Source organism: Seriola dumerili, unplaced genomic scaffold (genome assembly GCF_002260705.1).
Source record: "Seriola dumerili isolate Sdu_G_001 unplaced genomic scaffold, Sdu_1.0 BDQW01000331.1, whole genome shotgun sequence".
In the NCBI taxonomy this organism is placed as follows: Eukaryota; Metazoa; Chordata; class Actinopteri; order Carangiformes; family Carangidae; genus Seriola; species Seriola dumerili.
Genome location: NW_019174586.1, coordinates 2,910,387 through 2,936,335, shown reverse-complemented (window position 1 = coordinate 2,936,335; position 25,949 = coordinate 2,910,387). Strand labels below are relative to the sequence as shown.

Below are 25,949 nucleotides of genomic sequence, written 5' to 3'. Positions count from 1 at the left end.
TCGCCTGATTTTATGTTTAGACAACATACCAGTTTCATTTTGATAGCATTGCAGTTTACTACAGTGTTAGGCCACATAAGGTCAGGAGACGCCTGGGCCAGACCACTAGTTTTCCTGCAGTTCTTATTGGAAAGTTCACAAAAAGAGGCAAAAATAACTAACGAAAAACATAACCACAAACAGATGCAAACAGTCTAGGTGTCTTGCATGTAGGTTTTTCAGCCCACTGAATGTTGTTGCTGTTTATGTGAATTTCACCATTAGATGGCGTAACATTCACAGTCTATAGGATCGAGTACAATCTGCTAGATATTTACATGAATGTCCACAAACAAAAACATGTTGCTAAGCTACGGATTTCATCCGCGGAAATCTCTCAGATATGATTTGTATACGCAAAACTCCTGTTTTACATTACCTGGTCGGTAGTTCCGCATTCGTAAGTTCACATCAAAAACCACATCTCCCACAGCTATGACGCACTATATTTGGAACACCGGGTAACGTAGTTCATAGATAGGCTTAAGTACCAGAAGGAATCCCAATGAAACTACATTTCCCTGAAGGCACTGCGCGGGCTGAAAACGGAAGTGTATGAGTTTCGTGTAGGAAAAAAGTTCTCACGGTTGTTTTCATGCCAGTGTATAAAAGTTAGGTTTCAGTCGTTTGTCAACTCTCATGAGATTGTGTTGAAGCCGTTTGAAGACACAACAGGTAAAATTACATTGTGAAACAGCAGCTAACACAACGAGAGAAGCTATTTTCAAGTTTATTCGGGGATAATCATCTTCTGCAGCTAACGACGTATACATATTTGGGTTTTTTTTTTACTGTTTTTATTTGAGTACATGCGGACATACAAGGCTGTTAGCTATTAAGTTGTGAATGTCAATAGTTATGGGCTTTAGCTGTCGAAGTTAGCTTTTTAGCTTTTCAAATACATCAATACAATGCGTTAGAGAGCTACTTAGATTAGCTGTCCTGGTACCAGTGCTGCCATCGTAGCCAACACCGATGCAGCGATAGGTGGCTGCTGCTAAGACCCATTGATGTAAATTATGGTAGTGTAGGTACTGTAGAGTCTAGTTTATCTCTTGCGGTACTTGTTCATAACAAAGTGCAGGCAGATTAAAAAGTTTGGTTTGCTGTCATAGCTGCTCAACCAGGTCTTTGACACTCACGGCAGAAAAATGCTTGGTACGCTACCTTCCTGAAAGCCACACCTCTGAGGTGTTGAGTTTTTACTGAGAGGAGAGAGAGAGATTTATGTATTATAATCACACTTAAGCTGTTATGAAAGCAACTCACTGTGTTACTCATCACGGGAGAGGGCATCCTCCTCAGACAGCAGCAACAATGAAGTCCTTTGAAACAGCTAAGATGAGCAGGGTATCAGAGAGCATTCAGAATCTATTTGCTGGAGGCAAAGCAGCATGACACCCATAAGAGCATCCCACAGTCAGCTTTACACAGAGCTAAATATTGTTTCTCATGGAAGGATCAGTGCATGTCTGATTGTTCAGTATGCACAGGCCTACAGAAATTGTATTTAAGCAAGTGGGTAAACAGACTTCACTGTAATTATCACCCAAATAATGTATCTTAGTGAAGCTGGAAAGAAAATCAGTTCCATGGTTCAGCGGAGTGATCTTTCCTTAAGGCCTTAAGGCTTACAACTAATGGCTGTTGTCATTATTGATTAATTTACTGATTATTTTTCCATAGTTTTCTTTTGACCAAATTTTTTGTTAGATGATTTCCATTCTGGTGATCAGCAAAAAAAGACACATTTCATGCCAAACTGCAACAGTTAGTTGCTCAACAGAAAACTAATTAACTATTGTGAGTATCAAACTATCATTTCAGTCATTCAAAAAAGGCAAAAACAATGCCAAACATTTGCTGATTACACCATCTCAAATGTGAGGATTTGATTATTTTCTTTGCCCTATATGATTGTAAACTGTATATCTTTCAGTTTTGGACTGTTGGTCAGACAAAACAAGACATCTGAAGGCGTCACCTTGTGCTGTGGGAAATTGTAACAGGAATTTCTTTCTGACATTTTATAGACAAAACAATTAATCAAGAACATTATTGGCATAGTAATCAATAATGAAAATCATTTTTAGTTGCAACCCTAATTCCATGTGTCACAGTTGATCAGAATTAATATTTTTCATTAGTTTAATAATTAATAACTCTATTATGTCTTCAAATAGCTCGTGACCAGCTAACACAAAAAATGAAAGAAGAAAAAGTTCTTATAATGTAATAACAAAACTTTGTATGATAACTTTAAATACAGAAAAGCAAGCACCTTTGTTGTGTTTGGTAAATATCAGTAAGTATTTAAGCGATTGGCAAAATTTGAATTGAATAATTCTCTATTGCAGACTAGAAGGGACGTTTAGGGGAATCATTTAGTGCTGAACTTTTTCTTTTAATTTTATAACCAATTAATTGTTAGTGATTTATCAAGACGAAATGTCAAGGATTCACTATTACTACTATTACTACTTTACTTTTCTATCATTGTAAATTAGTATTTGTTTGGGGACTTTTAATTGTCACTTTAGTCAGTTATTGACTACATAATGAATCCACAGATAAACCAAGTAGTACAAATAAATTAGTTACAACTCTAAAATTGCCCCAGTACTAATATCAACCTGGTGTTTTTGTGTTTGATTTCCACAGCGACTATTACCTCTGAAGGATGAGGGGTGAACCAGGCGCAGTTCAGATTGTCACAGTGTGTAAGGAGGATCACTCCTTTGAGTTGAACACGGAGGCTTTGGCTAAGGTTCTGTTGGCTCCTGAGGTCCGAGACAAACATGTGGTGGTGCTTTCAGTGGCTGGAGCCTTCAGAAAGGGAAAGAGCTTCCTGCTTGATTTCATGCTCCGTTACATGTACAGAAAGGTGAGTCTCATGATCTTAACAGTAACACGATCTTTGTCTCACTTCTCCATACATTATATCTGTCTACCTTACTCAAGAGGCCAAAACCGAAAATTAATGCTGAAATGTTATGTATGTATGTATGTATGACTAGAGCTTAAATGAGCCAGTTAATCAACAGATAATTAATCTGCAACTGTTTTGTTAATAGAGTTATGATTTAAAGAATAACATTCTATTATAAGAAGAGATTAGGGGAAGTCACGGCAGGTGATACTGACTAATTCCCCCTCTTGTGTTAAAGGAACCTGGAAGATTAATAGTGCATGGTTGGCGTGAAGCAGTCATACAACGTGAATAGCCATCCCTGATTTAACATGTGAACTAGCCAGTTTACTGAACAGAGAATTAAGAGAAAGAATCATTACCTTTTGTTAAGGGGTGGAGGCTGTGTGAAAGCCCTCTTAACTAACTTCACTCTAAACTAACTTTAATCTTAGCATTACATTTGCTGTGTTTTGCTAATTGATAAATCTCATCGATTTTAACTCTGTTATCTTTCCTGAAATGGCTGAACTTGGGATACCTCATTAATTTTTCTGTCAACTAAAAAATGCAGTGAAATAAAAGAACTAACAGAGGAGATCATTCTGACCTGACAGGTCTACACTGGATTATGTATATTTTTGTGTTGTAAAATATGTAGAACAATGGGAATTTCCATTTACAGTTCAGCGTAAAATGCCTGCTGCTGCTGCTGCTGCTGTATTCTTGGAAGTACATGACAATACATGAAATTTGAATAAGCCTCAAGATGTACATACACTTGAGTTTCACTGAAAACACTCAGCCTGCCCCTGACAAGTTTTGAAGGTGTAATTTGTGCTCTGCAGGGGGATGAAGACTGGCTGGGTCAGGATGATGAGCCGCTGACTGGATTTTCTTGGAGAGGTGGTTCGGAACCAGAGACAACGGGCATCCAGCTGTGGAGTGAAGTTTTCCTCGTCGAAAAGAGTGATGGTACAGAGGTACTCCAACGTTTTATTTAATTATTTATTTATGTATTGTGTATTATGTGTGTCAACAGACAAAGCACTCTTTACTGAAAAAGAATTTAATAGTTGATTATATCATTACATTTCTATAAAAGTTCCTGATGAGACCATTAACAATTTTTTCCCTTCAGCATACAGCTGCTATTCTCTTATTAACATTTTTACCCTTTGAATTTTCACAGAATATTAATCAACAATAATTTTGAAAAATTGATTAATTATATTTAAGGTTTTGATCAAGCAAAAAAATGCCAAACATTCTCTGGATCTAGCTTCTTAAATGTGAGGATTTGCTTTTTTTTGTTTTTGTTACTGTAGATTTAATCTGTTTTGGATTATTCCAAGTAATTTGATGATTTTACCTTGGGTTCCAGGAAATTCATCCAAAGTTTTTATTATCTATAGTTTTTAGTATCTATTATTTTTCTGATATTTTATACACTTAACAATTAATTGATAAATTGGAAAAATGATTTACAATGAAAACAATCGTTAGTTCTACCCTATTCAAGAGAATAGTTTGTTCTTGCTACAGTTGAAGAAGTAGTAGTAGTAACACTGCCATACACTATTTGTAGCTCTACATAAGCCATAATTAGTCCTGTAATTTACCCTGTTCTTTCACTTTTTAATTGTTTGTAATCTGAAGGATATATCCTATTAAAAAACAGCTGTTAAAAAGACAGAAAAAGGAGTATAACATTCATATTGAAACCAAAGGCATCATGTTGCATGTTTTGTCTCTCTGCTGCTGTAGGTGGCTGTGGTGTTGATGGACACTCAAGGAGCATTTGATAATCAGTCCACCGTGAAGGACTGTGCCACCATCTTTGCCCTCAGCACCATGACCAGCTCAATGCAGGTGACTGGTCTCCTCTGATTGTCACTGATTAAACATGTTCTCAATATTCTTGTACTGTATCCTTAATTAGTTTCTATTTTGTAGATCTACAATCTGTCACAGAACATTCAAGAGGACGATCTGCAGCAGCTACAGGTCTGTTTACATTAGCAAGAGTTAACGTGATGATGTCTGCAGGTATTTTGATGTGCTAGTGAATAATGTTTGAAAATTTCCACCTAGGAGTACGTTTATTTTCAGCCATATGATTTACTCTTAATTTTTAAGACACATGATGTGAAATATAAAGATCTTAAAGCTTTTTGGGGGGGATTTTTGCATCTCGTTATTAATTTTGCAAAATGGTTGCCTCCTCCTCACAGCTGTTCACGGAGTATGGTCGTCTTGCTATGGATGAAATCTTTCAGAAACCCTTCCAGGTAGGAGAAACCTTTTGCTGATGATGGGCATGTATCTGATTGTTTTTGTTTCTCTGTTTCATAATTTTTTATTTAACATCTCTCCATTCCTCCTACAGTCTTTGATGTTTCTGATCAGGGATTGGAGCTTTCCCTATGAATACACCTACGGGTTTAAAGGAGGGAATGAATTCCTCGATAAACGGTTACAGGTACCACTGATGCCTTATTGATATGACAGAGTATGATTAATATACTTGGACTTCAGCTAAATACAAATAAAGAACTGCACATACAGTTATCTTAAATTCTGTGTTCGGAGTTTGGGATTTCATCTTGCTATGTATTGTTTTTCAAAGGTTAAGGAGGCCCAACACGAGGAGCTGCAAACAGTGAGGGAGCACATCCATTCATGCTTCACCAAAATTTCCTGCTTCTTGTTACCACACCCTGGGTTGAAGGTTGCCACCAGCCCTGCATTTCAGGGACAACTTAGTGGTAAAATCCCCCGTTTTCCATGCCGTTGTACTTTGTTTAAGCTTGGTATTTAGCAGAATGTCAAATACACTGAGTGTTGTTCTGACTGTTGTTATATTTACTGTGTCAGATGTGGCCCCAGATTTCAAAGAACAGCTGGCGAGTCTGATTCCTAAACTGCTGCATCCAGATCGTCTGGCTGAGAAAGAAATAAATGGAAACAAAGTCACCTGCATGGGCCTGCTTGAGTTCTTCAAGGTATAATCAGTCAGTCCTGCTGACCTTTGATCAGTTTTTTTTACATTATATCTGACATTGTTTCATTTTTGTCATACCAGGCTTACATCAAGATTTACCAGGGAGAAGACTTGCCACAGCCAAAGACTATGCTCATGGTATGTGTAGGATTAACATAAATGTGAACAAGCTGCTCAAGCTGTCAACTAGGAGCTGGAGTAATATTGATTGATTTAACATATCCCTGTTTGTCTCACTAGGCTACAGCAGAGGCCAACAACCTGGCAGCTGTGGCAACAGCCAAAGATCAGTATTACAAGAACATGGAGAAGGTGAGTTCACTTGGATGTGAAAGACGATGCATCAGACACTCTTTACTCATCATAAGCATGTGTTTGTTTCTTCTTTAATCAATATAGAATTGATGGATTATCTTAACATAATATGTTAACAAGGAATGAGTACAATCTTTCTTTCTCAAAGCTTGGGACAAACCACATAAACATTGTCTCCACCAGATTTTTTTTGTCTGTCAGGAGCGGGCATAAATCTTTCAACTGAGTAAATATACTAGACACCACACTGAATGACAGATCAGTAATGATCTGGTGATGGACAACCCTGTAAATTCCACGATAACACCAAATGTTCTTGAACCAAAAGAAATATGGACAGCAACCAGCAATTTGCATTTTTATATGCTGTGACATTTGAGCTGAAAAGGCCAAAAAGAGGAGGAAAAAAAATTTGGGAGTTTGGGTGGGATCCTCCATTTCAGTTGTCTAGTACACATCACAAACATATTTGCTTGCCATTCTTTTTCTTTTGCCTATTTATCAGTATGTCTTCCTCAGGCAACACACAAATCAAACTCAACTCTAACTCAAACATGTTTTAAAAAAAAAAAAAAAAAAAACTTTTTGAGAACAACTTGCAGCAACTTCATTTGAAGATCTGAGATTAGAATCTTTCTATATCACGCTATATGATGTTATCTGCCAAAACTGTCAACAGACCCTAGTACATCTTGGTCCGATCAGTCACCACATCCTAATCACATCATAAGTCATAATGTGTGTTCCCTGCTTTAACCCTCTTTTCTCTTTGTTTTTCTTTTCTAAGGTGTGTGGGGGAGACCTGCCTTATGTGTCTCCTGACTCTCTGGAGGAAAAGCATCAATTTTACTTCCGAGAGGCTCTCCATGCCTTCTCGTCCACAAAGAAGATGGGTGGACAGGAGTTTTGTGATCGTTACCAAGCACAGCTGGAAAAGGAGCTGGAGGAAATGTGGCAGTCTTTCAGCAAGCACAATGAGGTAAAGGACTATTCTGAAAACATAACATTTAAACTGCGTCTATTTAATTTACAATTTTCTTTATAATATTTAATTATTAAAGGTTAAGAGTTAAACATCTGAATCTTAAACACAAGTACTTGATACACATGGGTGTTTTTTGCAATGACATGATGTCAGGATTGTTCCTAACCATCATCTTTTTTCTCTTTGTTGTAAAAGTCAAAAAATCTCTTCAGCGCCTTCCGGACACCTGCAGTGCTGTTTGTCCTGGTGTGCCTCCTCTACGTTCTGTCAGGCGTGTTGCTCTTTGTTGGCCTATCTACCTTCGCCTTGGTGTGTGACTGTACTCTGGGCGTGGTCATGGTGGCCATGCTGACATGGGCCTTCATCCGCTACTCTGGTCGGTACCATTCTGTAGGAGGAGCCATCGACCAGGCTGCAGGTGTTGTCCTGGAGCAGGTGAGGCCAGTTTTTGTCAGCTGATGTCTTTCTATCTGTATGGGTGTCACAGCTTTCAGTTTGACATTGCAGTAAAATTTGTTTCAATGCATGCACACATTAAAGCCACTAGAGGGTGCTATTATGTTTGAAAGAAGAACAAACACAATTCAACAATCATAGAATAAAAGAAATCTAGTGTTTGACACACCTGCCAAAAACTGGTCAACAAAAACAGCATATGGTGTGATGCTAACTTCCAGGTTGGCCTACAAAATATATCATCCCTGCAGCACTCTATAAACAGCTGAAGAATGTTCCTGGGCTTAGATCAGGTCATATCTGATCTTTTGTCAATAATGAATTTGGTGTCAAGAGAAAAATGCCAATAGTCATATAGCTACCTGAAATCACAGGTTAACCATGAACTTATTTGTTCACAATCTGAGTCCCTTGATGCACCACACATTTGGGCAGGTAACTAGTTCAAACACGTACTCTGGGCGTGGTCATGGTGGCCATGCTGACATGGGCCTTCATCCGCTACTCCGGTCGGTACCATTCTGTAGGAGGAGCCATCGAGTTCAAACGTGGTTTTGCCTTGTGCCTGTAGATGTTCCCACATTTGAAGGCTGCCAGAAAAATGTTCTGTGTTATGTAAAAATACATTACATTGCTGAAAATATAGATGCTCTAACTTCCATTTCGAAATGAATTTAACAATTCCCTTTCACATAACATCTAGTCAATGAATTGTGTGTTAGTGTTTTTTTTTTTTTGATTGAGCTTTGATTAGATAAAACACACAAAATTATTAATGTATGAGTTGGATCATCAACAGAGAGTCTAAGAGCCCTAACAGCCCTTAGCGGCTGGTTCATTACTTACACAAAACCAGATATGTGGTTTGGATTGATTTACCACACCCTGGCAGGGTTAAAAACATGACAGATGAGAGTGCAAGGATTCAATTAATTAACCACAACATAAAAAAACTGAAGTCAGCAAATGTTGCAACATGCACTTCACGCAACACGCAGTCAAACAAATTCTCTTTTTTTTGTGTTTTCAGGCCACTGTTGTGTTGAACAAGTCGAGAGGGACAAGCACTGGTGACAAGAAGAAATCCAGTTAGAGGACCTCTGAACCTTCATAATCTCGATGCAATGCAACCAGCACACAACACAAGCACACAGTCAGCACTAAAGCCTTATCATGCCACTCACTGGAACAAACGTGCAGCTAAACCACATTGGCTCAAGGTACAAATATGATGCCAATTCACCAGCATCTCTTATTATGCACGTTACTCTGCCTATGAAAGTCCAGACTTATATAAAGGTGACTGGATTCATTGAGGAAGGGAATTAAACCATCCCAGTTCCTCTCATCCATACTTCAAAAATTGATACTGCCATCATTTTACAATTTTACATTTGGTCTAAATGGACAAGTCAATGTTTACTTTTAAACAAAAAAAACACTTTTTTTCTATCTCAGCTAAATACATCTTATGTGGCTGTATATTGTTCAGACAGGGGTAGTCAGGTGCTTTTCAAACAAAGCTTTTGCAGTATATCTTTAAAAATGGCTTTAAAGCTTATACATTTATACATATTTCTTTGTCACTATATTTTTTTTACTTATTGGCCTTAAACATTCCATTAAGTTTGTAGATTTGCTTTATATTTGATATAAACTAGCATTACCTACATTGAAAGAAGAGGATACGCACTTTGTATTTAGCCCAGCAGATTTTGGAAGCTGCATGTAATGGGAGTTCAGTTGTTTCAAGTGCTTTGCCATTTATTCCTTGACAGAAACATGTTAGACTTTGTAGATTTTGATACTATATAATAGATTCTTTGAGATAAATTATATATAGGAACTTATATTCTGCAAAACTTTCCAACTCCAAAGATAAGAGATTTTTGTAATACTTAAAGGTGTTGACCGACCAACATAATAAAACTAGCAACCAGTCAGCCAAAGAGACCACTTGTGTTGGAATTATACTTTGGCCTTGTCACTTCAGACATCAGTAAATATAAGCTAAAATATAGCCTGTAAACAAGAGTTTTATTAAAAGTTTAGAAATGCCAAAAAAAAAAATTCTCAATCATTGCAATTGCCGAACACATATGGAACAAATAACAAGCAGAATATTCAAATAGACCAAAATATGAAAGAAACAAGCAGTAGAGCCCTACAGTAAATGGGACTGTGCGCCTTTCCCCCTATGCTTTTTGTACCCGCACCTCAGTTTTCAAAAAGTATACAGCACTTGGATGGATTATTTTCAAATTTGGTTGTTGTCAAAAATCCCTAACATGCTGTCATGTTAGTATGTTCGCATCTGAGAAATTATTTTCTGATGTAATTTTTTTAGCAACCTGTGCAAAAACACTAGTATGTGAGCAACACTACTGATGCAGTATATAAAGTTCACATTGTTGATCTTGCTTCAAGCAAAAGGGATATTACAACTTTTTCACAGTTAAAACTTTGTCAGAGTAAAACTTGTTTTCGGTAAAATAGTGATTATACATGGTGATCAGTCCAGCCTGAAAGCATTGAATGCTGGGGTCAAAACTTTGCTTCAAATGACTGATAGGAAAATTAAATAATATTAAGGAAAGGAAAAATGACAAATTTGTACCAACTTGTTTCCTAGGGGCTTGTTTACATGCAGCCATTTAACCAATCAATCAAAGGTATTTTTCAAAAATCAGCCATAGAGAGAATTAAAAAGGTGGAGTACACAGTGGATTTATTAGGTTTTATTTTTCCATTGTGGGGCCAAGCAGGGCATCTCAGGCCAACTCAGAATGAATCAGGTATTGGATTAAAGGACTCTGATTATTTGCAACCATGCCCTACATCTCTGAATATGATAAAATGCAGGTTCTTTCAGAAACATTGGATTAGAGAAGTGGAATGGCAAATATTTAGTATTGTTAAACAGGTCTTTGAAAATCCCACACGATTGTGTGATCTGAGACCAAAAGTAGAATCCTGTTGACTGTCATGCTATTCTACATAGTGATCTTCAACAGCTAATATATTTTCTGTGCTCGAATACAGAGTGGAGACAAAAGCTGATTGACAGTGCTTTAATCACTCGGTAATTCCATGTTACTATAGAAGAATAAAGGGCCAAAAGTGACCATACAAATGTGGAGGATGAGAGACTTGGAAATTCTCAGTCCATGGTTTTTGACCATCATTTTGCACATTCCATGTCCCTTTTCCACAAGAGAAGGAAACTTCAAGATGTTTTACAAGCACATGCTATTGCACTTACCCTTCTCTCTCTTTGGTGCTTTTTGCACAGTGTTCATTCCAAAAGTAAATAAATGCATGCTATATTGGAGCAACGGCTATTGTAATCATCTCTTGCAGGGGTATGGTGGCCTTGACTTGAGAAATGCTGTTTTATAAAGAATAAACGCTTGAAACTGTCAGTGCATCCTTTCAATCTATTCATTCAACTGTTTTTACTTACATAAAGTGGCACCAGGGATGAAACTTTAAGTCATATAAAGGTTGTGTTAAACTAGAGGAGGACATAGGCTTTTTTGAGGTCTGGAATCACACAGAATCACCAGCAGGTTCACCACTAGAGACACTTTGTGTGAGAAAGCAGTGATCAAAACCATCATTCATTTTCCAAAAATACGAATTATGTCAGTCTTCCATTTCATTTAGAGATTGTCTTTCAGTGTAAATGTGCAGCCACAAAATTGTACTTTTAACACCACTACCTTTACTTGGAAGCTGGTTACTTTTCAGTATAAGATTTCTCACATGTTGTAGACAGTAATGTTAGTTCATACATACATACAACATATTTTTCTATGTGATTGCAGACTGGCATGACATGTTATACATCTATAGACTAAATGTAGGGTTGTGACAATGGATTGTGGTGCAAGAGGCTTTAGGTGTCCTCCAGACAATAAAATAAAATAATGAAATAAACAGCTCTGCCTTGGTATGAATCGACCTCAGGTGTGTCTATTAAAGCGTCATGTTATCCTCTGTAGAAATGTGTGGATTCAGCTCCCCGCTTGATGTGTCGTTCTGGTCCCGCTCCTCTCCTCCCACCGCCTGAAGCACCGCTGCCTCTCATCCTCACAGACCTCTCTGTGTCTTCTCTCTCCTCTCTCTCTCGATGCGTTGCCGTTTAAAAATCTGCTATAGCGAATTTCGTGTCCCTTGTTTCCTTATATGGTGATCAGCGTCGCGGCCCGACCCCTCCTTGCGCTGGGAGCGAGGCGCGTGCACTGGCCGCCGCCGCCGCTTGCCGTTCACTTCCATATTTGGAAGTGAGTTGAACAAGAACCGCACGGAGGGCAGGGGGGAGAGGAGGAGGCAGGGAGGGCGGGGATGAATGGCGGAGAATTTCCTCCCACCCCGAAACTGCTTTGCGCAGAGCAGGCTTCTGAATGTCGGTCAAAGCAGCAGCACACCCGCTTTACTTATTAATCACTCCTCACGCCACTGGTGTAATAATTAATAGAACGTATTTGAACCGATTCTCAAATTACAACACTGTTCACAATGAAACCCACATACATAGCCTATTGGATATATATATATATTTATCCTGTTTTTAAAATAGGTTACAATAAAAAAAGAATATAGCTTCAACCATAATGTTCGTAATTCCATTGTACATCAAGCACTAAAGCACTGTTAAATACTTTTATAATATAGTATATCTGATATCACCAGGGATTTGTAGGTTTAGTCAAATAGCTATTACACAAACATATATTCCCATAATGCTCTCCGCTACTCGTTTAGTATGTTTGATTTCTCAACACATACTGTAACAATAAAATAATAAATACTGCCAATATCACTGGGAAAATAAGAAGTAAAAAAGACAAATAAATTATGAGTGAAATACTAATCCCCTCAAACTGGTGGCAATTGGTGTGACGTTTAACAGTGGTCAATAATATGTTAAGATCTACCTCGGAAAATTATTTGTATTACCTGTTTAATCTGTGTATTTAAAACACTGTTCTGAAGCTAATTATTAATTAGATTACATTCACAGATTAAAAGCATTAATCAACTGTAAACACCAACAAGCAAATAAAAACATCCCGATGCTCGTGATTTGCAAATGGGCGCTCCCGCTCGTGTACCTTGCTCTAGCAGGATCGCGCCTATAGGCGCGTTCACGTTGCGTATCCAGTGTGTGAGCGCGAGCGGCAGTTGACCATCACAGTCCATTCAGTTTCTACCCAGACGCTGACAAGTCTAATCCACAGCAATGGTAGGTTTAACGCCTTTTTTTTTTTTTTTTTTTTTTTAATCGCACTTTATGTCTTCTCGCTGGTTCCACTGCGTCTCATGTACTTGATTTCAATATATAGGGAGCTTCATTGTCAATTTATGTTATTTTGTGGATTACGGTATTGGTTTTAGCATCAAACATAGCAAGACATATCTGTGCCGCAGGAGAAGCTGCTAGCACCGGGGCTAGGTGGTGAGCCTCTCCGCTGTGCGAGAAGCTGGAAAGCTAGTAATGCTTTCAGAGAGCTCGACGAAGCCGCAGGTCATACGCCTCACATTCAGCGAATGTACAGTGCGGTATTTTTTTCTCAATATTGTGATAAGAGGCCAGATAAACGACTGACGATCCCAAACAACTGGCGCCATTTCGTTCATCTGTCCGTGTTTCACCGACATAAAGCCGCTTTACAAAAGGCCCTGCCTGCGTTAGATCGTTGTCATGACGCGGGTCCAGTGTTTGAACTGCATCATGTTTCTGTTATTTCACCTGAGCTCGTCGGTCCTTCCACGGAGGAGCGACGCTGGCAGGTGCAGCAGCGACTCGGGGCCGTCTAGCTAATGGTATTGTTAGCTGAACTAGCTACGTTAGCAAAGACAGAAAATGACACCCATTATGGCTGGCGCTAGCTGTGATTTCCTGGTTCTTTGTCTGTACGCGGCTTCCTCGCTAACAGCATTTTAGACTGTGGTTGACTGCGTGCTTTAAGTCGAGTAAGTTTTAGCCCATAGTGATACTAAATTAGCAAAATGTAGGTTTATGGTCGAGTTGCGTTGTGGCAGTAAATGTGTGAATTGACAGACGAACAATCGGTTTGAGCAGAGTTTTGCCTTATATAGCAAGCTAGCGTACACATGTGCGTGTGCTGCATTCATGGCCCCACCCTGAATTTGGTGCAAAGACCATTTTGTTTGGTGCCGTATTATAATGGATCTGCACTCGGATATCATTTACTGTCATTTGCACTGTGATAATTTTGCCATGTATCTGCGCACATGTAGCGACAAATATGACAGAATTATCACCATTATGTAACGCCCGTTTGGCAGTGTTGGATTCGTTAGCTAAAGCTAGCGGGCCGCTGTCTCTGGATCTTCGTGGTCGGTGCTGCGCATCTTTTTAGTTGCGCATCTAATTTGTACAGCCGTTTATACACCCTGAACGCCCGTCACGCGATTAGACTACTGCACAGTACCAAGAGGAAATATTTACCGGATATCTCAATTCATTGAAACACAGTCATCATACACAAGTGAAGCATAGAGATACCGGATATGGCAGAATATGCGTTATTTTTGGCATTAAAACAACACGTAAAATTAACTCATATGATCATATATCCGTAGTATAACTTCTACATCAAGTTTTTTTTAAACATCCAGCAGTGATGTCTATTGTCTTTCATTGCTGAGTCTGCACCATTAACAACCTGACATCAACTAAATCTGCCTGCTGAACAGTTCCCCTTTCCCTATCCAGTGTTTTTTTAAGAGTTTGAATACAAAGGCGTTAGGCCTGTGGTTGGTAGTGAAAATGCCCCTTATGATAATAGCTTGTGAGGCCTATAATCTTAACTGTTCCTCCGTGTAAGGGAATTAAAGACTTGGACTGTGACTAGATTTGTATTGAGCCACTTTAACGTTGACGTCTGTAAAGAAAAGTATCCATGGTTCATATTAGATGAGGTGAGAGCTTAGTGGTCACCATGGTGATAGTAGCCTGCCTTTATAAATAAACAAAATATAACAATCCCATGGCAAATTGTGGCAAAGCAAAGAAGTGGAAACATAAAAGAACTTGATTGACTCAACAGTTGTAAATCATGTTTGGGTACAAAAAAAAGAGAAATACAAAGTATATGGCCATAAGACAGCAGTGAGACAAATGTATCGTGTCAAGTATGGAAAGAATATTGATATTTGTTAGCTTGGTAAATATTTTTGGAAAAAGCAAGGAACATGAAAAATAAGAGTATAATGCTTATTCTATTGATGGGTGGATTAAGGACGTGATTAAAGATTGTTTGCTGGTTAATTATTATTCTAAAAGTCACTGTTATCTCACACAGGCCTTTTACTCCCTGAGCAAACAGACTGTGCCCGTTCTGCTTGGCAGTTGGGTTCCCTTTCCGTCTTTCCTGCCCCATTATTTCCTTTTCATTGTTGTCTTTTTTCCATTGACACATTGCTGGTAGGTAGCAGTTTTCTTCCATCTTCTCATGAGACTGCATTTTCCTGTGATGGATTGCCTTAAACAGAGTCAGAAGACCTGACTGAGTGAGTTTATGGAGCAGCTGTGACTTGGCGATGTGACTTGTATTCTATATTTCAACAGAAGCGCCATTGTCTGTGACTGAACCCTGCTCTGAAACGCTTAATTCCGGACCACACCCTCACCCACATGGTCATCTTTATGGCAGAGATACATGGCTTCTCCCTCTGCTTGCAGAGAGAACTCATATAATGTTTTATACCTACTGGTCCTGCCCCAGTGACAGATGGACTTTGAGCAAGTGACACTAGGCACATATTTTTTATTTCTTTCCTTTGGTACTCTTACTGTCTGATCTCATACATAATAAATGGAATTAAAAGGCTGTAGTGACTGAATCATCATTGTTGATTTCATTTGCACCAACTGTGCTGGCAGTTAATAATTTTCAGATTGCATTACACAATTTTTAACACCATGACCAACAGCTTGTCACGGCCACACCTTTTTGGTTTCAAACCTTTTTATCAGTTGTCCTTGTAGAAGCATTCTTGCTGTGTGTGTGATAGTCACATGCCACCCTCTCAGACCCTCTTCATTTTCATAATGTCTGTATTTACTGTACTCGTGTCCTCACTTCTGGCCTGTAGGAAAATGATGGCAAGTGCTGTCTTGTTTCGTAGAGTAGAGCTGCAACTACCAGTTATTTTCTTTATCAGTTAGTCTGTCGATTTTTTATTTTTTATTTTTTAGATTAATCATTTGGTCCATCAATGGTCTGAAAATAGCAATAAATACCTGTAACAATTTCCTAAAGCCCAAGTTGCCATATTTGAAGTGTTTGTTTTGTCCAACAGTTTAAAAACCAAAGATGGATGAATAAGAACACCAGCAAAGTTAAACATTAGAGCTGGAAAGATAAGTTGATCAGGAGAAAACTAATTGGCAACTATTTTGATAATTAAATACTTGTTTTTTGTTTTTTGTTTTTTAAAGGAAAATGTCACATTCACTCTCTAGCTTCTCAAATATTGAGGATATGATTCTTTTATTCATTCATGATATTAAAACATATCTTTTGAACTGTTGATCGAGACAAAACTATACATGTTAAGCTGTCCCCTTGGTCACCAATTTTAACAGGCATTTTTCTCTAGTCTGTCATTTTATAGATGAAACAATGAATCTATTAATTGAAAACATAATTGGAAGATTAATCAGTAATGAAAGTAAACGGTAGTTGTAGCCCTAACTCACATTTGAAAAGCTGCAACTGGTGAATTTTTGATGCCAAGACTTTGACTTAAAATGATTGATAATCAAAATGGATTAAAAAAATTAACCAGCACCTATTGATTAATCAACCAATCTTTCAACTCTACATTGGAACTTAACATCATTAAGTGTTCATTTACATTTTAAACATTTTATCCTTGGATCATGATTATATTTCCCAAATTAGTCCAAAGATAGGGAAAAGCATTCCAAGTTATAGCAATGCATTTTCTACTAGATCAAAAAGTCATTACAAATACATTTGTTTTTTATTGTTAGGGTTATGGTGGGTAGTATACTCTACTACTATATTTGCAGTAATGGCAGCTGCCATGTTAAACTATGAATATATTGGACTCTGAGTCAACATACCGTTCTCTCCACAGGCCTCCGGTGTGAAAGTGACCGATGAAGTTATCGCAGTCTTTAATGACATGAAGGTGCGCAAGGCTCAGGCAAACGAGGATGAGAAGAGGAAGAGGAAGAAGGCCATTCTGTTCTGTCTGAGCAAAGACCTCAAGAACATCGTTCTGGATGATGGCAAAGAGATCCTGCTGGGTGACTTGGGAACCACAGTCCAGGATCCATACCAGCACTTTGTGAAGATGCTGCCCCCAGACGACTGCCGCTACGCCCTGTATGACGCAACCTATGAGACCAAAGAAACAAAGAAGGAGGACCTGGTCTTCATCTTCTGGTGAGTGCAGCCATTATCACACATTATAGGGTTTATGATCTTCATTAAGACAACATTTGGCTTTAATATTTTTTTCCCCTCTCACAGGGCTCCAGATAGTGCCCCCTTGAAGAGCAAGATGATCTATGCCAGCTCAAAAGATGCTATCAAGAGGAAATTTGAAGGTGAGTCAGACTTAAAGCTGCCCTAATCAATTGTCCTTGTATTGACACTGGGTCAAATGTGGTTAGTGACAACCCCACAGAAAATGAACACCTGACTATGCACTTCCCCTCAACTAGCATCTAGGCGTCTTTCAGCTTATTGTTTTGGCTTTACACCCTGCCACTTATTGTTTTGTTCACTCTCACTGCTCTCATAGTGAGGTGAAAAATCTGATTAATCTACTGTACATTGTCTGGCAGGTAAAGTTGAAAACCAGCTTGTGAACATAGTAGAGCATTTAGCAGCTAAAGAGCTAGACATTTTCCTCAAGATTTATCAACTCTGAGCTAAAATGAGAGACTCATATTTATCAGGTGGTTAGACAAATGGCTTCATATTAACTTAAATGTCGCTTCATATCTCTTGGACGTGTAACAGGCCATTATTATATCAACCTAATGGGATGGTAAATGTCTGTGTTGTGTAAACAGTTTATTCTTCTGCCCCCAAGTGGGCAAAAAAATGAATACTGTTTTTTTTAAAATCACTAAATGCATAATCATAACATTTTGCTTAACCATCCTCAGTCTAATAGCGTAGCGTAAACGTTATTCTGCTCTTATACATTAACTTCAAAATGCTCAATACAACTCTAAACCTGAACTAATCCACCTATGTTTCAGTAGAGTTTATTTATTGTTTCGTTTTGTACTTTTTTTTGGTAAGAATTTAAATGATTACTAGGAAAGATATTAGTATTAATGGGGAATCATTTTTATTCTTTTAACTTATTTTAAATATCCTAATCTCATAATATCTCATTCTAAACATTATGGGCCTGATTTACTAAGATCCCAAATAAAGAGCGCTAAATTGCATGCGCACACGGATAGATTGCACGCGCTGCCTGTTTGGGGCTTGCGGGTGATTTACTTAGATTAACAGCGCAATTGACTACAGGTGCAAAAGTGATTGAGCCCACCCTATTTAAATGAGGACTTTGCGCGAGTTAAGGGTGTTCACCATGGCGAATGCAAACGAGCAGACCCAACGGAAGCGCAAAAGCAAATTTGAAGCCACGGAATTGGAGGTGCTGGTACAAGAGTCAAACAAGCACATTTCTGAGTTTCATAGCAGGCACTGCATGACTCCTCCTTGTGACTGGATCCAAATCAGCTCCTACTTCACGGAGAAGCTCCAAAATGGCATCGCCGGATAACCGACATGTCTCGATTATTTTTTTTTCTGCCATTCCAAAAAGAGTGACACGAACAGAAAAGATGCGTTCTCTCCGTTGCCTGTCGTGCCTACGCCGCCTCCTTGCAACAATGACCACAGCCATCTGTGCGCACAGCTGTGCCAGGTAGCCTAAGACTTGACTTTCAAACGTGCTAAATATAGACGCAAAAATAATCAGCGCAATTAGTTTCAGGTTTGGTAAATCACGTTCATCGCGTTCTGGCAGGCACGCCTATATTGCATATTTATGAAGGCAGAAACGCAAAATGGATAGCGCATGTTATTTTGCCCGACTGACAGGCGCAATACTCGGTGCGCCCGGGTGGTAGATCTGCATCAGAATGTGTTTGCGCGTGCTGTCGCGTTTGCGCACGTTTTTATGCACGCAAAGCTTTAGTAAATCAGGCCCTATGTCTGCAAATTACAAAGTAGTCAGAATGATTTTTCTTGACTGTTTGTCTCTATTATACATGTACATCTCTTGCTGCTAGTCAGCCTGTTGGCAGTGGCCACATCCCATTAAGTAATTGTTAATTTTGACCAAGTGGGACCTACAAGCTTTCAAGCTGCACTTGTGCTTCTCATTTGTCTCACTGCTAATGCTGTTCTTCACCAGAAAGTGTTAAGAATGAAAATTTAACATTCTCCCATTTCTACAAAACATTACAGGAATTTTGCATTGACATGAATTAAGTGCCTTTATACGTAAGATACTATTTGCTGGATGAGCCAAATATTTTATCCATAAATAGTCTCTTGCTTGATTTTCCAGAAAATGTACTATATGGTGATATACATTGTCATTTTCATCCATATCGGCCATTTAACATTAAACAACATTTTGGTCAATAGACATGTACCTGAAAAGGCTTGCTCATTTTGGAAAATGCACTTTTTTTTCTTTTTTTTTTTTAAGCTTACCTGATGGTCTATATAGACAAAACTCTTATCAGTGTGTAATTCAGACTGCTGTCTTTGTCTCCCCCACCCCTCTCAGGTATTAAGCACGAGTGGCAGGTGAACGGTTTGGATGACCTCAAAGACCGGCACACCCTGGCAGAAAAGCTTGGTGGCTCATCAGTAGTCAGCCTGGAAGGATCCCCTATATAAATATTACCCCCACTCCTACGGCTTCGATCGAGGCCTTTCAGACACATCTGTTGGGTTTAGCTGTTCATTCCAGTGTGGTTTGGAGAAGGGCAAAAGCAGAACCAGCACCATTTGCGGGACTTTCTTGGGGAGGGATATTGTGGGTGGGTTTGGGGTCAAGTGACAGTTACAGAGAAAAAAAAAAGAAATTCCACAAATTCAGACTGTCATTCCAGTTCAAGCAACATAAAGGATATGAACAAAACACACACAAAGGAAAAACATAAGATACAACTGAGGAAGGAGGATGATGATGATAAATACACATATTGTTCATGCTTAAGGACAGGATTTTCTTCTTTCTGGGTTCCATTTGAAAAATTGCAGAGAAAGGGACAGGCAACAACCTTTAGTTTTCCAACCACTGAATCCTGACAAATAATCGTTCCAACTACATTTTTTTTTTTTTTTTTTTGCCAAACTTCTAATTAAGTTTTGTAAGTGTGTGTAGTTGAGACTAGGTGTAGTATGAACTAATTCACTCTTGATTGCACAAGATGTATCAAAACTTTCTCTGGGGGAACACGGTTAAATATATATATTTTTCTTCTTTTTTTTCCTTTTTTTTTTTTTTTTTGTTTTGTTTTGTTATTCCATTGTTTTTTCTTCTTGAACATGCAAATTCCAAAACTTGAGTGATTCCTTTTTATTTCCAGTTCTGGGTCAGAAAACTATGGCATTTGATGTAGTAAACAGAACATTCCTTGTACGTGTTAAAACCAGGATCTCCTCAATTTAAAAACATTGGTGTTATGATGAAGGTCTGATGGGGAGCGATGTGTATATGAAAGACCGGCGGTCAGAGTTAAGACTGATATTGAATGGTGGATGTTTTGTATCGTCTCCTTATCTCTAATAAAAAGCACTAAACTACTGACTTGTTCTGCTCTTTTTTTTTCCCACTTTTTTTTTTTTTCCCACTTTTTTTTTTTTTTTTACCTCTGCTTTGTAAAAACACTAGCTGTTGACATACTCTTTAATTTCAGGTTTTGGTCATCTGTCACACATCAGATTGTCATTTAAATATAACGGTGGTGGTGATGGTGGATTGTTCTAATTGTAAACTTTTACATTTTCAGAACCTTAATTCACAAATGGTTCAATAACAAATGTGCTCATCCAATTCAGTTAGGGCTATAATTAATAATTTTCATTGTTTGGTCTATAAAATGTCCTAAATTCCAAGTTGAAATATTTGAACATTTCATTTGTCCAATGAACTGTTTAAAGCCCAAAGATGGACAGTTTACAATCATGGTAGCTGAAATGACAATATTTACAGGAACCAGGTAATTCTTAGGTGAAAAAATGACAAATTTTTGCAGATTCATTTCTTGTCAATTGACTAATCAATTAATTCAGCTCTAAATTCAGTTTAAACCAAGGTGAATCACATCACTGCTGTTCAGGTCCATTGATGCTGCAGTATCATTATGACCACAGGAGGTCACCCCAACACCACTCCTCAAACCAGACACAAAGACACAAGCACTTATAAATCTCTGTTTATTAAAATATATCAAGCATTCTTTTAAAAAATAAAATTAACACTCTGTCTCTCCAGTCCACACTGTGAAGAGCAAGCTGTCTGCTGAAATGTTAGGCATCAGTGGTGTCCGTTAACTATTGTCAGTTCTTTATTCTGTGCACTCTAGAGCTGTGTATCTAGGAGAATGTGGATCGTGGCAGATGAAGCTTAATGATCCATGAGGAGCTATCAAAATACCAAACCATTTCCCCTAAAAAGTAGAGAAAAGATGAAAAGAAAGAAAAATGTCCTCAGTAGATAATCCACAGTAGGAAAATAATGTGCTGTTACTGACACACACCACACACACAAGGAAAACCTTTTTTTTTCTCTCTCTTGTAAAAAGTGGTTTATGTTAATACTGTGGAAACACTGACTGTGAGTAAAAACTTATTAAAAGATGCCGTGGTGATGATCTCACAGGCAGATTGTTTAATAGGCTCAGAGATTACAGACAGCTAATTAAACACACAAGAGGAATAACTCGATGAAGGGGAACTAGATCAGAAAGTAACTGAGTAGATCTGCTTTCCTGGTCTACCACAGAAGGATGATATTTTGTATGGATTTAATCCAGTTTCACTCTTCTTTCTTTAAGTGAAATAAAGACGTTTCACTCTATTTTTGCAGTGCTTTCTTGTGTTTTTCTTGCTCTGCTTTCAAAACCTCCTTTTGTCCTACTCCTATCCCTCTCAGTCCTGGACACAGTCCAGCCGGTTACCGTGCACCCAGTAACAGATTTGAGCAAACTTCAGAGGAGTGATGCGCACAGCCACATTGTAATCCCGGTTCTCTCCATCTATCTCCAGCCACTGGTGTCCAGAGAAAATGCCGATGACCTTCCTTTCCCAGCGCTCTAAACTGTTGTCCCATACTCTTCCATAAACTCCAGAGCCGCTGGCTCCCGGTCGGGCATCACAGTGCTGGTATATCAGGTCACTGGACTCTTCTTCCACAGGACAAAATCTGTACACCAGCTCCCCAGGTCTGTCGCTATCAAAACCAGAGAAGTGGATGCGATTCCCTGCCAGGTCATCAGAGGAGGGAGCCACAGAGAGACGCATGAAGGGACGTCGGTGAGGCCACCGCAGCTCCAGCAGGGCATAATCAAAGTCCATGCTGACCTCCTGAGGGCCCTGGATCCAGCCCTTTGGTACACGTGTACGTTTCACCCTCACCCAGCGGACCAGAGGCTTCTTGGCCGAAATGAGGTTGGCTTTTGTGCCATTGATAGATGGAGGGATCAGGAAGCCCACCCTGAGCTTCCTCGCCCCCTTCACATAATCCTTCCCGTCATGCACACAGTGGGCAGCTGTGAGGACGTGCTGCTGAGACACAAGAACGCCGGTGCAGCCGGTGGAGATCCGCACGGCTGTGGAGAAAGGGTAATCCAACAGGAAGTTGTCGCCCTGAATGTTAAAACGGCCGTCTGCTCCATAGATCTGCCGCCTCACACGCTTGTGTCTGGGCTTCACTCTGGGCCCTCTCCTGGGTGAAGGGTGAGCAAAGAGACGGTCATCACTCTCAAACTCATCCTCACCCTCCACATCTACAGTAGTGAGAGTGCGAGAGCCGTCAGCGTACAGCGTCTCGAAAGCCAGTTTCTCAGTCAGCTGCTCATCCTGCTCTCCTCTGTGAAAGCAACTGGAGTTGCAGTGAGTGGTGAAGTCCAGCTGAGTCTGAGCGCTGAAGTGGGAGCGGGTGAGAGGCCTCGGTGTGTGAGGTACTAGTGTGGGGACGTGGACCGGTGGGGGGTGAGGAGGGTGCAGAAAGGACAGGGTGAGGGGGAGGAAGAGCTGGAGGAGCAGGAGCAGGTGAGTCAGGAGGGAGCTCTCATGTGGCGTCATCCTGGTGACGGAAAACACTGCAACGACACAGAAAATAATCACACACGTGAGAGGAACAGCTTACCAACTTATCCTTGAGAGATTGCATGAATTCCTACATGTTTTTCAAGAAATCAACAGTGGAAAATATATCCAAACAAGCTGTCTGACAAGCACACAAACTCTAATCCCTTGTAAATCTGGACTCTCTCACAGTTTATTGTTGATTGTAAATCACAGCGCCTATGCAAGTGAGGTCAGCTTGCAAAATCTAATGTTGCAATGCAGGCCTGAGTTTCTTCTGGTGTGGTGAGGCAACAATGAACCTCTTGTTCCTATAATATAGATTACCACAAAAATAGGATTTCAGTCTGGCGGAAACAAACATGCATTTTAAAGTGTGTTTGGTACAAAAAGTCACAGGAAAAGTTCAATCATACAGGAAACAAAGTGGCCTTAGACATAACTGTAAAGCCAGAACAAAGTTGTGTGGTCAGTGGTCTAGAGGGAAAAGACACACAGTTTGTGATTACTTGAAACACAAAAAAAAAAACACCAGGATTTTGTTTCCTTCAAATGATCCACAAGATAGAGATTTTGCATTAGAGTAGACTGAATAGGTGAATAAGAGGTTGGGAGGGTACAATAAAAGCCCTCCAGTCAAATATTTGTCAAAGCTCAGAGGTATGAAGTTGTTTTCCATCAAACATTAACTACTTCACAGTGTACGTGGGGCTTTCAGGGCAGATTAGCAGCAACAAGGAGATACTTGATCCCCTTTAAAGGCTGTGGACCCAGAGGCACTCATGGCACGAAGAGAGCAGGTGTGTAAAAAGTGAAAAAAAAAAAGCAAGTTGAGACATGGCAGCAAAACAGAGCATTATTCCTAACAAAAGACAGGGTGGGGCCTGTCCACACACCTATGTGCCATCTCATACAACACTACAAAGGAGGTAGAGTTACAAAAAGGAGCTTCTGTAAGCAGGGAAGGTACAAATTCTCTTCCATGTTGACATGTTAGATACATGACAGCTGTGGCAGACAGTTAACACCAGCTACAGAAGATCTCAAGTGGTAAATTGGCTGATGAAGGAGTGGCAAATTATGACATAAACCTGTAGTTTAAAACAATAAAAAAGACAAAATATCAACTGCTATTAACCAGGCTGTGGTATGAGAGATGTAACCTAAGTGATTTTGGGATGTTAAACCATGCAATAAGTGCATCTTCTGAGCCTGTTTTGGTGTTGAAACACATTATTTGATTCTTAAGACAGAATTTTCAGGCTCTAAACCAAAAACACAGCTCTTCCTAAGGGTTCAGAGGCTCATTCTGATGAAAACCACAGGAAAATGATCCAGAAGATGTCCCTGTGCAAAAGTAATAACATATAACCAGAGGCGAGATGGAGGGAGAGCAATGGTTTTTTGGACTGCAGCACTAACTTGGAGCCTGGACACTGGGATGCAATTTTGCGGAAAGAATTTTAAGGCAAATAAATCTTTTCACAGATATTGTAAGCATGTAAGAGGGAAACTACATACTACTGAAGTGGAGGACTCCCTCTAACAAACTGTCTGAGGGGATGTTTAAGACCAGAGACTGTAAGGAAACCTCATAGAGACATGCATCATTGAATTTTTGACCATCATTTGACCAAAATGTTTGGACTGAATCAGCTTATATCTGCCCATAAAAATAATAATAATAATAATATATATATATATATATATATATATATGTAAAACTTCTGAATGCAACAGTAGTGATGAGTCACAAACTGGCATCAAAGTAAAGACAGGCAAGGGGAAAGGGGGGAACTTTTACACTCTCTATACAAGAATGTGTACAATTACAATTACCAAACAAACCACTAAATCTAATATATTACCTCCTGATTAGAGATCGATGGTCCGTGTTTACATTCCAATCAAGTTTTCCTCCCAATCAGACAAGTCCTTCAGGATAACTTCCCTGGTTTTCTTCATTATGATCTCCGGTGACAGGCAGGTACTTTGTCCCTCCTCTCCGTCTCCTTGCCCCGCAGAAGTAAAAAGCTTGCTAGCTCTTTAACAGCGTGTGCACATAAAGCTCCAGATGCTGAATGTCCGGAGCGTCCTATGAAACCCGCCCAGCTCAGACAGAGAACCACAACTAAGAGTTTCTTGTCTGGAAAGAAGTACTCTCTCTTTCTGCCTCACGGTCCTAGCGCCCCGCCTGGGGTCTTTCTGTTTGGAGTTTGCATGTTCTCTCCTTATGCCTGCATGGGTTCTCTCCGGTTTCCTCCCGCAATCCAAGAAAATGAATATTAGGTTAACTGGCGACTCTAATGCCTTACTATGCTATGCCGTTTTTATGCCTTACTATACTATGATGTTTTTATGCGTTGCTATATTATTAAATTTTTATGCGTTACTATATAATGACTTTTCTATGACTTACCATACTATGACATCTTTATGCCTAACTATACAACGACATTTTTTGCCATTTTCATGCCTTACTATACTATATAATTTTTTGCCATAATATTCTGTGACGTTTTTTGCCATTTTTATGCCATACTATACTATGACGTTTTTTTTGCCATTTTTATGCCTAACTATACTATGACGTTTTTTGCCATTTTTATTTTTTTGCCATTTTTATGCCTTACTATACTATGACGTTTTTTGCCATTTTTATGCCTTACTATACAATGATGTTTTTTTTGCCATTTTTATGCCTTACTATACTATGACGTTTTTTGCCATACTATACTGTGACGTTTTTTACCATTTTTATTCCTTACTATACTATGACATTTTTTGCCTTAGTATACTATGACGTTTTTTGCCATTTTTATGCCTTACTATACTATGTCGTTTTTTACCATTTTTATTCCTTACTATACTGTGACGTTTTTT

At 39.1% G+C, this 25,949-nt stretch overlaps 3 protein-coding genes across 3 annotated transcripts; 2 read left to right on the top strand and 1 right to left on the bottom strand.

The window, feature by feature from the left end:
• The first annotated feature begins 586 nt into the window (after positions 1 to 586).
• Positions 587 to 11,129, top strand: LOC111232431 (atlastin-3-like). Its single transcript, XM_022759947.1, has 14 exons — positions 587 to 714; positions 2,701 to 2,923; positions 3,796 to 3,930; positions 4,715 to 4,819; positions 4,904 to 4,954; positions 5,182 to 5,238; positions 5,337 to 5,429; positions 5,577 to 5,715; positions 5,825 to 5,952; positions 6,033 to 6,089; positions 6,192 to 6,263; positions 7,054 to 7,245; positions 7,447 to 7,686; positions 8,738 to 11,129. Exons 2-14 carry the CDS (start codon positions 2,720 to 2,722, stop codon positions 8,798 to 8,800), a joined length of 1,536 nt encoding a protein of 511 aa, XP_022615668.1. The 5' UTR covers positions 587 to 714; positions 2,701 to 2,719; the 3' UTR covers positions 8,801 to 11,129.
• Positions 11,130 to 12,848: 1,719 nt separating this feature from the next.
• cfl1 (cofilin 1) lies at positions 12,849 to 20,562 on the top strand. The gene is made up of 4 exons (XM_022759930.1): positions 12,849 to 12,955; positions 16,846 to 17,156; positions 17,244 to 17,320; positions 19,537 to 20,562. The coding sequence occupies exons 1-4, from the start codon at positions 12,953 to 12,955 to the stop codon at positions 19,647 to 19,649; spliced, it is 504 nt and encodes a 167-aa protein (XP_022615651.1). The 5' UTR covers positions 12,849 to 12,952; the 3' UTR covers positions 19,650 to 20,562.
• A 618-nt stretch (positions 20,563 to 21,180) lies between these two features.
• Positions 21,181 to 25,177, bottom strand: LOC111232420 (serine protease 23-like). The gene is made up of 2 exons (XM_022759929.1): positions 24,935 to 25,177; positions 21,181 to 23,080 (listed from the first exon to the last, which is right to left on the bottom strand). The coding sequence occupies exon 2, from the start codon at positions 23,061 to 23,063 to the stop codon at positions 21,909 to 21,911; it is 1,155 nt and encodes a 384-aa protein (XP_022615650.1). The 5' UTR covers positions 23,064 to 23,080; positions 24,935 to 25,177; the 3' UTR covers positions 21,181 to 21,908.
• Positions 25,178 to 25,949: the final 772 nt, after the last annotated feature.

Bases quoted from the DNA above. Each gene is read 5' to 3' on its own strand.
- LOC111232420 (XM_022759929.1), bottom strand. From the start codon at position 23,063: ATGACGCCACATGAGAGCTCCCTCCTGACTCACCTGCTCCTGCTCCTC.
- cfl1 (XM_022759930.1), top strand. The intron at 17,157-17,243 runs GTGAGTGCAGCC...CCCCTCTCACAG, and splicing joins GACCTGGTCTTCATCTTCTG to GGCTCCAGATAGTGCCCCCT. The intron at 17,321-19,536 runs GTGAGTCAGACT...CACCCCTCTCAG, and splicing joins TATCAAGAGGAAATTTGAAG to GTATTAAGCACGAGTGGCAG.
- LOC111232431 (XM_022759947.1), top strand. From the start codon at position 2,720: ATGAGGGGTGAACCAGGCGCAGTTCAGATTGTCACAGTGTGTAAGGAG. The intron at 5,716-5,824 runs GTAAAATCCCCC...TTACTGTGTCAG, and splicing joins ATTTCAGGGACAACTTAGTG to ATGTGGCCCCAGATTTCAAA. The intron at 7,687-8,737 runs GTGAGGCCAGTT...TTGTGTTTTCAG, and splicing joins CAGGTGTTGTCCTGGAGCAG to GCCACTGTTGTGTTGAACAA.